The following is a 13268-nucleotide window of genomic DNA, read 5'->3' as shown; positions in this document are numbered from 1 at the left end:
GAAAAAGGAAAAACGGGAGCACAATAAGTCTTATTGAAGAATGAAGATGAAAGGGAATCTAAACTTCCGCAAGGATTAACAAGTTGAGTACAAATATGGGAGACAAGTAGCTAATAATCATACATAAACAACTTTGATCAACAAGAACAACTTTCAGCTATGAAGACATCAACTATTCTGCTATTAATCACCTTTTCGGCTTATGTTTGTGCTGAGCCGATGCTCAGAGGAGCTAAAGGTGCAAGAAAAGAACTAAAAACTGCCAAAAAGGGATTCAGAGAAGACAGAGCTCAAGAACGATCTGACAGACAGGCAATTCGATCAGGATTTAGAGGTGCAAATAAAGAAATCAATAAAGGAAAGAAAGGCGCCATTACAGAAGCAAAAGCTGAAGGAGAAAAAAAATCTCCTGAAGTAAGAACTGTTGTCAAACAAATCAGAGGAGAAGCCAAAGCTGCAAGAGAAGAAATCAGAGAAAGCAGAGCTGAAGGAATGCAAGGACATAGAGCAGCACGTGCAGAAGCAAGAACGGCTAGACAGGAAGTCAAAGGTGAAATGAGGGCTGGAATTCGTAAAATGATGGAGGAACGAAAAGCAAGCAAAATGGCAAAACGTCCTGAGAGGCAAGCTAAAAGAAAACAAAGACAGGAAAAGATGCCTGAGCGAAAAGCCAAAAAAGAAGCCAGAGCTGCCGCAAGAGCAGCTAAAGCTGCTGCAAAGGCAGTAAAGAAAGGCAAACGTCAAACTACCAAGGCTAAAAGACAAGCAACCGCTGCTGCCAGAGCACAAAGGAGAGCAGCCCGAGGTGGTGTTATTACACTACCAGCTATCAAACCAAAACCAGTACTGATTATTGATCCAGTACCTGAACTGATAGTTGATCCTTTACCTGAACTGATAGTTAATCCAGTACCTGAGCTGAAAGTTAATCCTGTACCTAACCTGATAGTTGATCCAGTACCTGAACTGATAGTTGATCCAGTACCTGAACTGATAGTTAATCCAGTACCTGAACTGATAGTTAATCCAGTACGTGAACTGATAGTTGATCCAGTACCTGAACTGCTAGTTGATCCAGTACCGTCAGGTTTAATCGAGGGTCCGCTACGATTAGATCTGATCATTGATCCAGTACCAAACCAAATTGCTAACCCAGTTGGTCCAGAACCAGAACTGACCATTGATCAAATACCATCAGATGAAATCATTGGTTCACTACCATCAGAACTGATCATTGATCCAGTACCAGACCCAATTATTGACCCAGTGGTCGTGGATCCAGTGGTTATTGAAAAACCAAAACTTATTGATGATAATGCTGAAGAAGCAAATATTCCGGACATTCTTTAACCCTTCAAACACGAGTAACGTGTATATGCGTTCAGAATTATCCTATATACCGAGTTCCAGACTTAAGACTATAAATCATGACCGCACTTGATTTAAAAGGATATAAACTGTATGTTTTTGAAAGAATATAAAACTGCCGTTCTAAGGGTACCAAAATCATTGTCTAAATCTCAAGAGACAAGCTACTAAATGCAAGTTTGAAAAAAAATTGAAAATTTTTTACATTTTTCAAGAAATGCTACACACCGGAAATGTTTAAGCCAATGTCGTAAATAACCAAGAATCTTCCATTGCAAAATTTGTTTTTTGTATAATTTTTTTATATTTCAATTATAAAACATAAAATCTTTCGAAAATTATTTAATCATGGATTTTCCGATAAAGTTTTCGTTTCGAAAATTTAATGCTTCAATAATATATTTCAATTTTTCTTCTGTCAATTGTCATTTACTGTTTCAAACATTCCCGTGTTTAGAATTTTTGTAACCATTTACTTATATACCAACCAATAAAGAAAAACGAAATATTTATTATGAAAGGTAATTGTTTATAATTTTTGTGGATCTCCCTCAGCGACCGAATCTTACCATGTCCGAGAAGTTGTATTAGAATTTTCGGGTTGATGCGACTTTTAGCATCCTTGAAAGGACTTGAAATGGACCCTTGAAAGCCAGAAATATTCCCGGGGGGGTACTAGGGCAAGATGGGCTACGGGGATGCTCCGCTGGTCAGGGTACCTTTTTTAACCTCCACCAGGTAGTCCCAGGTAGGGTCGCAAAAACACCAAAATAGAAAAATCCGTCCCTCGTAGGGTGCCTATTTTTGGAAAATTTGGGGAAAAAGTAGAAAATTTGGGAAAATTTTGGAATTTCAGTCCCATTCAGGGTCACTTTTTTCGCAAATTTCGAGTCCCACGTAGGGTCCATTTTTCGAACCTCAGCGGAGCACCCCCGTCGGTCGACAAGGGTAGTACCTCCCCCCCGGGGAAATATTAAGGAAGGTTGAGACCCAAAGACTAGCATTCTGAATTAAAGTTTTTAATAGGAGTAGGCTATAAAATGATGATAAACCGGATTATTAGGTTTCATTGACAGTGACACCTATCTCAGTGGAAAATCTTTAAATATTGGAAAGAAAAAGTGTGTGTGCTGACCCAAGATTGACTCCCAATTATAAAGTCATTATTACATTGAGACTAGAATTCTTTACACGTAAAATTCGGTGGAGTTTCAAAGACCAACGCATACGCGTACCTTCCGTTATTCTAGGCCTAGATATGCCCAAAATATCTTTCCAACGACCTGGAGTTTTTACTTTATTTTCAATAAATATTCTATATATCCATCTAATTTCATATATACATTCTTTCCATTACTGAATCAAAGAGACGGTAAGGGCATATCATTTTTCGTCTATTTGACAATCTTTTAAGGTATATCCTCGATATAAGGAAGATATTGAGCTGAACTAAACACAACTAGTTTCAGCAGCTCGTATAGTCTCTGGTGTAAGATCATATTGAGAAAAGCCAGCAGTTCTTCGTGTATCTTTCTTCTCTAGATCACCATTACTTTTCACTTTTTCGTTTTCATTGGTATCAACAGAGGGTAAAGATTCTGTTAAAAGTAACGAATCTCTTTCACTCTCCTCTTCCCCTTCATTAGTTCTTATACTGAGTACTGTTTTGAAGAAAGGATTCTCCGTATAATTCTTAGCTGGTGTCTCAAATACATTGTCTGTCATTGGTGTCCCTGGTATACTCATATCTGGTGTGTTTGGTACATATTTATTGTTTTGATGGTCCATTTTGACTCGCTTTGCCAAAACTTTGCTTAATAGTCCACTTTTTTCAGCGGGTGATTTTAGAACTGAACTGGCGTGGCGCCCTATGGAGCTAGTGAGTGTATCTGACCTCATGCTATGTTTCTGACTCATACTGTTCGTATAGGCTCCTTCATTAATACGTGCAATACAATCTTGACATAGTCCACATCGAATCAACAAATCGTAAAAGTCTCTTTTGAAGGAATTCGTCGATACGGCATATAAAAACGGATTACATAAAGCGTTTATGGGGAAGAATATGACGAGTAAAAACTTAGAATTCTTGACTGTCATTCCTAAAGTGTCAGTATCACCAAACACTGACCAAAGACCAACGAAAGCGATCGGTCCCCAGCAAAAGAAGTCTGTAAAAACGAGAAGAGCCATTCGTTTAGCCACCTCAGAATCATTTCTCTGTTGACCACCACCGCCACCTTCTAGATGAGGACTTCGAACCACTAAGAACATTCTTAAATATGACACTAACACAAATATAAAAAACGTTAGATTTAGTATCAACACGATACCTATATAAGCCATATCTGTATTCGTTTCTGTACGAAACGGTAAACAAATTGCAACTTCTGTATAACTATTGACACCTGCTAAGGGTAAGATCGCCATAAATAATGAAATAAACCATGCGGCGACCATCCCGATTGTTGCGTGATGCATTGTAACGCGACGATGAAAATGCATTGCGTGTACGATGGCAAAGTATCTCTCAATTGTGATGACGACTAAAACGAGCATTGATAGCTGACTGGAGAAAATTGCCAGGGATCCAGCAATGGAGCAGCCGCCACTGAATTGCCACTCCTTGACATAATTATAATAATTACCGTGCGTATGCGTCGATGCTGATACAAGGATGAACAAATACAATGCTAAACATAAATCAGCAAATGATAGATTGATGAGTAGGAATTTGGTGACTGAAACTCCCCGACGACTTAGAATCAGCACACAGAAAACCATTGCGTTTCCCAGTAAAGCAACGATAGAAAAAAGCCAAGAGATACTAGTTAAGAACACGTTTCCCATGATATCATCGCATGGTTGAAGTGCGTCTGGTTCAGGAGTACATTCGACTGGTTCAAGAATTTCTTCGGCGTATGTTGATCCAGTGATGTTTGGGTTACAGATGACACCTCGAGTATGTATGACTGGTGTATTTGGGAGAAAGTTGTCAGTGAATTCGATTCCAGGTCTAAAATGAGAAGTATACAGTTGACTCTTTCTTAATCGATTTTCAAGGGACCAAGAATGTTATTCGAATTAAAGAAAGATTTGAATTTACAGAGAGTAATTTGAACCACTTTCCAACTGAGGAGACTAATATTTTAGTTCGAATTATAGAAAGATTCAAATAATAGAGATTCGAACTAGAGAGAATTTGCTGTAATTTTACATTTTTCAAATTGGTTCACATTGGCTACTTGATTCAAATTAACTTGAATTTAACTTATTCCGCGAATATGGTAAATTTACCCTAGAGTCATTTTATATTCAACAACGAAGAATGTTTTTCTTTGCTAATTACCGTATTTGACGTCTAATAGTCTAATAAGTCAGTCTAATATTTAGGACAATACTGATGAGAAGTTATAATATCATCAAAGGCTAAGAGGTATTCTAGTTATCACATTACCGGAAGACAATCATTTGTAAACGCTTACTTTGTATTTCCTGTCGGTTTAACGGAGCCGTTCCCAGGGACAAACGATCCGAGGCCAAACCCTCTTCTTTTTCGTTTTTTACCAAAGCCGCCGAGAAAATCTTCGAAAGGGTCTTTGGTTGTTTCAAGCCTACCAGAGTCACCAAATCCTCCAAAAGGATCATCAGTAGATGCTCTAGTTGAAGACAATCTGATAGAAGTGGTTCTAGGGATTCCAGTTGGACAAAGCAGAGATTCATTCAAGGGTTTACTCGACACAGGAACTTTCATTGCTGTTCTTTTCATGCTGAAAGCACAACAAAGCCATCTTTGGTTACTTGCTACTCGTACTTTTCTTAACGATGGTATTGCAACAATATTATTTGAAATTTCCCACAGGTTAGGCGTGATTGCGATTTTGAGGTCGACTAGTTTCTCAAGGCCAAGATGAGGTAGGTAGCTGATCTTTGAATCACTTATATCTCTAAAAGAATAAAAACGCAGCATATACATGAACGTCGACAAAGCAACAAAAACAGGCTACTGTAAGGTCATTTATAAGCAAGTCTTTGACGAAGATTTCCAAAACGGTTTGACTTAGTGAAAAAAGAAGCATTCATCGTTGATGCCATGTTTTATGATGCCAACAACATATTTAAAATAAGTTGAGAGAGCATGGAATATCAGCTACCTGGCGATTTGCATTGATTTGATTTGTAGTACTTACAGAAATCTGATATCAGCACCTACGAATGCTTCATTTGACAGCACTTCAAGTTTTGTATTGTTTGATAGATCTCTAAGAAAAAGAAGCAAGAGACGTGGACTGAAATTTCATGGATTCAAGATAAAATGTTGTTCAACTTGCCAAGAGAATCTCAGTGTTGCTTTGAACTTATTTTATTGACAAAGTTGATTATGTATTCTGAGAACAAATTCTTACAAAATAACTTACAAAGTGTGAAGTCTGCTGCATCTGGAAAAAACATTGTTTGGAACTCGAATCATCAACATTTTCTTCATTGAGCTAAGATGGAAACCAAGAATAATATTCAATTTTCAGTATGGTATTACTAGCTCGACAATATCAAATGTAAGAAGAAATTGATGAGACTTTTAGTGGTATTTTTACTGTTTTCCTTTTCGCATTGATAAAATATTGTAAATTTTAAAACTGTGGAAGTCTCACATGTGTTCAACGTAGGTCAAATTGATGAATGTATCACTTTCTATATTATAGATGGGATTGCTGCTAATCTTCCTGTAGAAAATGAAAGATAAGAAAGGTTAAATAGGGTTCCCAGCTGGCACATAACGTTGTTTCAACGTTCATCTAACGTTATATGGGCGTTGTGAACGTAGGATAAACGTTAAAACAACGTTGTGTGCCAGCTGGATTAGAGATTATCTGGCACCATGATTGTGAAATTTTCATCCAACACGCTGAAGCTCTGAAGGTCGGGAAAATTTTCAACATCTGGAAGGTTTACATTACGGAATTTTGCGAGACCACGTCAAGAATTTTGCAGCGGGAGGTCTTGTAACCCAGCCCTCGTTTCCAACCGAAATATTTTTAGCTTTACGGGCAAGGGCTGTTGAACCCGACTGAGGATGCGGCACATCAAAGGCCGACTATCATTCCTCTCCGATGGGAAATTGGCCCGCTCCCTTTAGAGCTTTAGCGTGGGCGGCCGCCAATCCGCCATCGGAATATCAGATAAGGTTAGAGACATCGTGCTATAATTTCCCTGGTCAGTAGTGGAAATAGGTAAGATTGACTTGGATAGGCTACACATGAGTGTACTCAGTCCGGTAAAATCTTTGGCCAACTGAACTGTCCTTTCAACGATTTGCACGTCCCCCAAGCGGTTTGCGTGATGACACAATAGGTAACGTGATTACGTGATTTTGAATTTTTTTTCATGATTGCGTGATCAGGGGTCAAAACTGTATCGTGATTTCAAAAGTTTTTGAGCCGTGATACGTGATTTAGACGTTTTTAAAGGGCTGCGTGATTATCCAATTTTGTGCTGATTTGCGTGATCGTGATTAAAGAAAAAAATTTGCGTGCTATCTCAATCAGAGTTACCACTGGGGGCCTCATTTGCTTTTAACACTCTGCCTTAAATTCTGGGAAAAATTAGGCTTCTGCTCATCCTCCAAAGAAAAAGTTTCTTAATAGGAGGTATTTTATTCATCATAACAAGCACTCGCTTCATTCTTTGTTTTTTAAACTTACTGCTATTAATTGTACATTTCTTCTAGGAAGTACCTAGACAAGGGAAAATCAATTTTTCTCTTTCAGATGTCACCAAAATATAGTAAATTTCAATTACCTTGATGTGAAGCATTTTTTCAATTGGACAAATATCCAGCCTTTTCAATATACGATATCGGCTTAACGTGAAAACACAGATTTGACCCCCGAATATTGCACACAATGCAATGCTTTGCGCAGAAAAAAGTTCACGGTAAATTTTTTTCTGCACAATCTGAGTTTTCATGTGAAGCCGATATCGTCAATTGTATTCAAAACTTAATAAGGTTTGGGACAGGGGTGTGTTTTGAAAATATGACTCAAAAGCTCGTTCGGAAAAAAAATTATCATTGCTTCGCAATACAGTCATCTTTTTTTTGTTAAGAAATCAATCAGTGAAACAAAAGTGTCAATTTCACTTGACAGCTTGAGATGACTAAGATAAATGAGGTGTTCTTTCCCAGATCAAATTTACTTCAAAACATACTCACTAGCGAGGCCTAAGAAGAAAATTATTACTTCCCTAGTAACAGCTAGGAAATTGGTCACGGCAAAATCTTCTATCTGTCTATTTAACACCCCTACATAATTCAATAATGGGATACGCTTAAGATTGACCCGTTATTCCATTCATAGTACGTCATATCACGATGTTTATTACTGGTAAATATAGAGAAAGAGTAGAGAGTTGGGAGCTGCGTGACCCATGCACAGATAACACCCATATAGAGACAGTCAATCAGTGAAAGGCGTGTCCAGGGTTCCAACGATTAAGGGGCTTTCTCTTTCGCTTTCTCTTTCTGACGAATGGACGATCAGATCTTAACTTACAGTGTTTTAAGACCAGGTGGTTCTTCTTGGAACCTCGGAACATGCTCAAATGCATTGTTTTCCAAATCCCTGAAAAAACAAGAAATGATTGACATTATTTGGCTTGCAGATAAAGTGATTGATGAATTTTCTCAGGAAGCCAGGAAATTTGGATAAATCTACCGTCAACATTTCTCAAATTCCATGGAGCAATTTCGTGTATGAAACGGAGAAATCAATATTATCTGCACATTTCTTGAATTTTTTGATTGAAGATATTGAAGAAATACTATTAAATGTTAATTATATAACCTGGGTAGCTTTCTTTTATTGAATATCGTTTGGTTAGATACTTACAAGACACCAAGTGTTGTTTTTTGCATGAAGATTTGATTGAAAGCTCCATCTTCGCATTTTGATAGTCGAGCGTTCCCTCTCAAAACTCTATTTGAGAAAATTTAAAGATATTCTAAGAGTGGAGTTTATCTAAAGCAATTTATTTTACCTAAATATCTTAAATATACAGTTCCTACTGTTAGGGTTTGACCAAAATAATTAGATATCTATTTTGTACAAACTACCAGTTTTCGATTTATATTGATGGATATAGCACAATCGTGACACTTTCTAAAAACCAGGGACTGAGTACGTGTGTGAACTTGGAAAAGTACCTAGTTTGCGTGACTAGGTTAGAATTCGGCTATGAAACTTCATGTAAGTGACAGAACAATTGACAAAAATCACCGCTCTTAGCTTAATTGAAAAATCTATTAGCGTCTCACGAATTTGATGATTTCGATCAAGGATGATAATTTCACAAGAAATCGATTGACGTGTTTTTAAAATGACTACTATCGCTTAATTCGTAATATTTGCCTGCCTTATCAAGTTCATTGATCAAATATTAATCGAGATGAGAGAAAACGATTTAAGGGATTTACTTCGATGAAAGTATTGATACCTTTTGAATCAAGATTATATCATAATTTACACAGTAATGCCTATGTTGTTCACCTGGGTTGAGGGTTGATTGAGGAATCAATTTTATTACCTAAATTCGTCCCTTCAAATACTAAATGATTAGGGGTTGGATTAATTATGATGATAGTTTGAAAATTTTGCAAAAAGAAATAGATCAGAATAAAATTTATCTTATCAGAGCTGAAACTTTTGTTAAATTTGCACGGGTGAAAAATTTATAGATTCCCCATGGAAAAGCAGGAGATGGTTATAACAGGGGTTGTTTTGCAGAATAAACTGATAAGGGTATCATACTTACAAATGATGAAGCTTCGTGTTATAAATGAAAGTATTTTTATGTAAGATTTCCAGCTCTCCATTTCTTTCAATTTCTCTACAGAAAAAAATGAGACCAAGTTCATGAGACCTTTTTGATGCGTACGAATGCGTCTAAAATCACAATAATGAAATAATGAAAAAAAATTGTGATATGAGAAGCTCAGACCTGCTAGACGTAGGGATTTGTCTCAATTTCATAATGAAAGAAAATGTAACCAAAATAAAGTGAGTGATCATTTTAAGGCCAAAATCGCATGTACATAATGCATAGGAATGCACTCGGACCTGCTAATCATGGATGGAGAGTTGAGACTTTTGGGTAAAATTTTAATACATTTCTCTCGAAAAGACTTAGAAATAAGATTAACGGTGGCCACGATGACAGCTTTAGAGGCCTTTAAAAAGAATGAAAACAGATAGGTGATGTTTTTCTCTTACAAGGATTTCAGATTTGGAAGTTTCTTTAATAATGTTTGATCGATTTTTTCGAAATGAAGCTTGTTGATCTGCCTGAAAAAGAATAATGGAAATATGGCGAGAACATTTTTGGGGAAAATCTTACAAAAACAGTTAAATATGTGCTGTTTTGTTGATCGAAAAATGATAAAAATGGGAATAACTAATTTGTTTGCAAGACGGTTCGCCATCTTGGGTCTTGCCAGCAAAGAGGAAACTTGAATTTTTCAGCTGCGTAAAAGTTCAAAATACAGTGTTTTTGTCTTTAAAATGCAGTAGTAATATACTGTACGTAAAAACTTTGAAGTTCCTGTCCAAATATTTACAGTAACATTTATTTCACTCTTCGACCATATTTGTTCAGTTTATAATATCTTGAAAGTTGATTCAAGTTGATTCCTTTTTTCAGCAAGGCAAGAAAAATGTCGTGGTTTTCTCACTATATTTCGGTTTGGCCTCAAACGTCGACAAGTCTTTAAAAATAAAGTCATCGATTTCTAATTTGTTGATTTTTTTGTAAGAAAACCAAAAATATATTTCAAGTTGCGATGAAAAGCAAATCCTATAGAAACAAATTCTCGGAGTTGAATCAAATATTTCATCAGTTTTAGTAAAACTTTTGATTTTACACTTAATCACAATCTAAACTTATGTTTTCCCACGGTTTAAGAAGCGCGACAAAAATTTCCACCATAGATTCATTAATGAAATTTCATCACTATGTAGTTGCTAACGAAGGGGATAAATGGTTGGACAAGATTTACTTGACTTTTTCATAATTAGCTGTTATTTTCCTGCTAATCGATTGAGCTTGTCTAATTCACGCAGTCGTAGTATAGAGAAGAGCTATGTTTGTTTTGTCTTTTTTTGCATAGAACTGCTAGTAAAGCCCCTTCACTTTTTGATGCAGAGAACGCATCACAGTTAAAACAGTCGTTTTTTAACCATCGTAGGGACATATATTTAAATCAAAAATAGATTGTCTTGCGCGTGTTTTTGTTTTTGTAAGAGTATTGTCGTTTTTAGAAACATTCTTTGAGAACATACGAGAATGTCTGCTTGTCATAACATTTATGTTTCCCGTGTTTCAAAACAAGGATGGAATGATAATCGAGAAATTCTTTTTTTGAAATTGAAATAAAATTTGACTCCTTATCATGTGGTGAACAGCCTTTGAATCCCATTCAAACTAGAAACAAAGATTATCTTTCTTTGAATAATTCATTTGTGAAAAATGGAAAAATGGTCAGTTGGGGGTTTCAAAGTTAATCAAATTTCTATTTATGATATATACAAAAATATTTTGATTAAATATGGGAAAAATGAATAATTTTTAAATACGTCCCAAATAGCCCAAAGAGATAACCTTGGATAAATAAAAGCTTTGTCCGAAGTTTCTCAAGAGAAATATCGAAAATGTTTAAACACAAGAACCACGGGCGAACCCTTCTATGATGTTTTAAGAATAATTTTCAATGGTTATAATGATAACAGAAGTTTTAAGTCCTTATCATTTTTGAAGTAGTTTGAATAGTATTTTTCTCTGATGACGTGCACAAAGAAGTTAAGCATAAAGCTGACAGCTTATAAAACTTAAAAATGATTGCTTTTTCATTCGTTGTGCGTGTATAAAAAATTCGCCGCTGCTTTCGCTCCTCTCCTCATCTATAAACAGTAATTGTATTATAAAATCGTATACTTACAATGTTCGAATACTTCTTCCATCAACCTCAAAAATATCTTCACAATCAGGGAAGATTTTGGTTCGATTTTCATCGATCTTTTTATATAAAGTCCGCCCAGAAAACAAAGCAATTGTAACTGACGGTTCTGCTGTAAATCCGTGGGCTGTTTGCCACCAAAAATAGTTGAAAACAAAAATAAGCTGTAACAAATATGAACCAGTTCTTCCCATTTTAAGATGATATTGTCAATAACAACAACAAATCCCAATCAAATATCGTGAAATTTCGTCCGTGAATCGATTGCTAACCAATCAAGGAGAGTTTCAAGTTTAGCATAAAAAGTAAATCACGTCTTCCGGTGATTGAGTACGTCTGCATCGGAACCCATTTGATCGATTACTAAAAAGTGCTTCGGGTCGGAAAAAAGCTCATATGTGTGTGCTCTCTTGACATACAGTATGTTAGAGCGTACGATGTGAATTCAAACATCAATCAAAAACATTATCACACTGCTATGTACTTTTTCTCTCATCGGCTCCTCTTGCTTTTCTCGGTCGCGGCAAAAGAATAAAATTTGCCGTTCGCTGCGTTGATCTTCCAGCAAATCGATACTACCCCCGGTTTTATACAGATCTTTGCCCTCCGTTTATCCAAAAACATCAAGAATGACGGGGGTCAACTTCACTTTGAAAGCGAGGCCAAAACAACAGCGTGAACATTGGACGATGTGCAAATCTAAATCATGGTCGATTTTTGGTGGTGCACCAAGCCTAAATAAATCCCTGAAAAGTTTGTTATCTTTTTAATTGAAATCTAAGTAACTTTTTGTTCTATCTAGTTTGATGTTTTCTGATCGTCTAGACATGTTTGTAGTTTGTTTTTGAGCCATCCCTAAACATTTTAGAGGACATTTTTGTTTGTAGATAAAACCAAACTGAATATCGAATTTTCCCATATAAAACTTTGAACCCTTCTTATTATGTTCCACATTGGACAATTTTTGTTATTCTAGACTTCATTCTTCAGTGTCAGTGTTTGAATTTTTGTAAAGTTGCTGTCGCAACTTTCCAAAGTCGTCGTTTTTATAAGTTTCCCCCCATTCATTTCCGCACTAAAAGATGATATTATTGTCACTTTTCCGGAATCTTTCGACTATTTTTCCCGGGATAACTGGCATGAGATTGGAAAGGGTTTGTTTCTAAAGGTACAGAAAATCTTGTCTTTACTCACAAAACTGCCTAACTTTCTCAGTTTTTGTAGCTCATTAATATTTTTCAACTACCAAAAAAGTCCTGGTCTTTTTTCCGTTAGTGGCTAGTAAAGTGGGTCTTACTTAGTGTTGAAATGGAAACTTATATAAAGCAACCGTAAGCAGTGATGGCTTCTTCGTAAAGGCGAAAGACATAATATTTTTTTTTTTTGGAAGCAATAATATAGGGCCAGGCCCACACAGGTGTTTGCCATAAGCAAAAGTTGGTAATGCAAAGTCTCACAAAATCGCATTTAGCAAACGCAAAAAAAAAATTCCATAATGGCGGCATCATGCGAGAGCAATCAGAATACCAAAATAAACAAATTTCAAAGGCTCATTGTATATAAGTGATTGAGTGAAGCTATCATCAAAAAATAAAAATAAAACAAACCTTTAACCTTTCAATAATCCAAATAAACAAAATATGTCAAATGAATTGATGTTTAAGTTTGAAAACAAGCACCATTTCCACCATACACTTTTAGAGCAAAAAGCAGCATTTCGCTGAAATCTGCTGCTCTTCCCAGGCAAATAATTTCTCAGAATGTCAGAGAGTCTGGTGCTGAATATATAGTTTAGTGGGTCAAGCTTGTTTTAGTTCTCTATCTTTATATAAAGCCTGAAAACCTCATCTGAGACGGGGGTCATAAACGATCTTTGTCTATTTTGAAGTCGTAC

At 36.2% G+C, this 13268-nt stretch overlaps 2 protein-coding genes across 2 annotated transcripts; one reads left to right on the top strand and one right to left on the bottom strand.

The window, feature by feature from the left end:
• Positions 1–159: 159 nt before the first annotated feature.
• On the top strand, positions 160–1528 carry LOC136818909 (tol-Pal system protein TolA-like). The gene has a single exon (XM_067075150.1). The coding sequence runs from the start codon at positions 160–162 to the stop codon at positions 1348–1350; it is 1191 nt and encodes a 396-aa protein (XP_066931251.1). The 3' UTR covers positions 1351–1528.
• A 1124-nt stretch (positions 1529–2652) lies between these two features.
• LOC136818920 (follicle-stimulating hormone receptor-like) lies at positions 2653–11877 on the bottom strand. The gene is made up of 10 exons (XM_067075163.1): positions 11357–11877; positions 9636–9707; positions 9178–9252; positions 8256–8342; positions 7920–7988; positions 6021–6092; positions 5787–5858; positions 5559–5630; positions 4854–5315; positions 2653–4384 (listed from the first exon to the last, which is right to left on the bottom strand). Exons 1-10 carry the CDS (start codon positions 11566–11568, stop codon positions 2818–2820), a joined length of 2760 nt encoding a protein of 919 aa, XP_066931264.1. The 5' UTR covers positions 11569–11877; the 3' UTR covers positions 2653–2817.
• Positions 11878–13268: the final 1391 nt, after the last annotated feature.

The sequence above is a fragment of the Clytia hemisphaerica genome, unplaced genomic scaffold, assembly GCF_902728285.1.
Source record: "Clytia hemisphaerica strain Z4C2 unplaced genomic scaffold, Clytia hemisphaerica genome assembly, whole genome shotgun sequence".
NCBI lineage: Eukaryota > Metazoa > Cnidaria > Hydrozoa > Leptothecata > Clytiidae > Clytia > Clytia hemisphaerica.
Note: the sequence above shows the minus strand (reverse complement) of the source record. Positions and strands in the feature narration are given on the sequence as shown.

Coding starts and splice junctions, on each gene's coding strand:
- LOC136818909 (XM_067075150.1), top strand. CDS start 160: ATGAAGACATCAACTATTCTGCTATTAATCACCTTTTCGGCTTATGTT.
- LOC136818920 (XM_067075163.1), bottom strand. CDS start 11,568: ATGGGAAGAACTGGTTCATATTTGTTACAGCTTATTTTTGTTTTCAAC. Junction 6,093..7,919: donor CCACCTGGTCTTAAAACACT/GTAAGTTAAGAT, acceptor CATTTTCTACAG/GAAGATTAGCAGCAATCCCA. Junction 5,316..5,558: donor GGTGCTGATATCAGATTTCT/GTAAGTACTACA, acceptor TTATTCTTTTAG/AGATATAAGTGATTCAAAGA.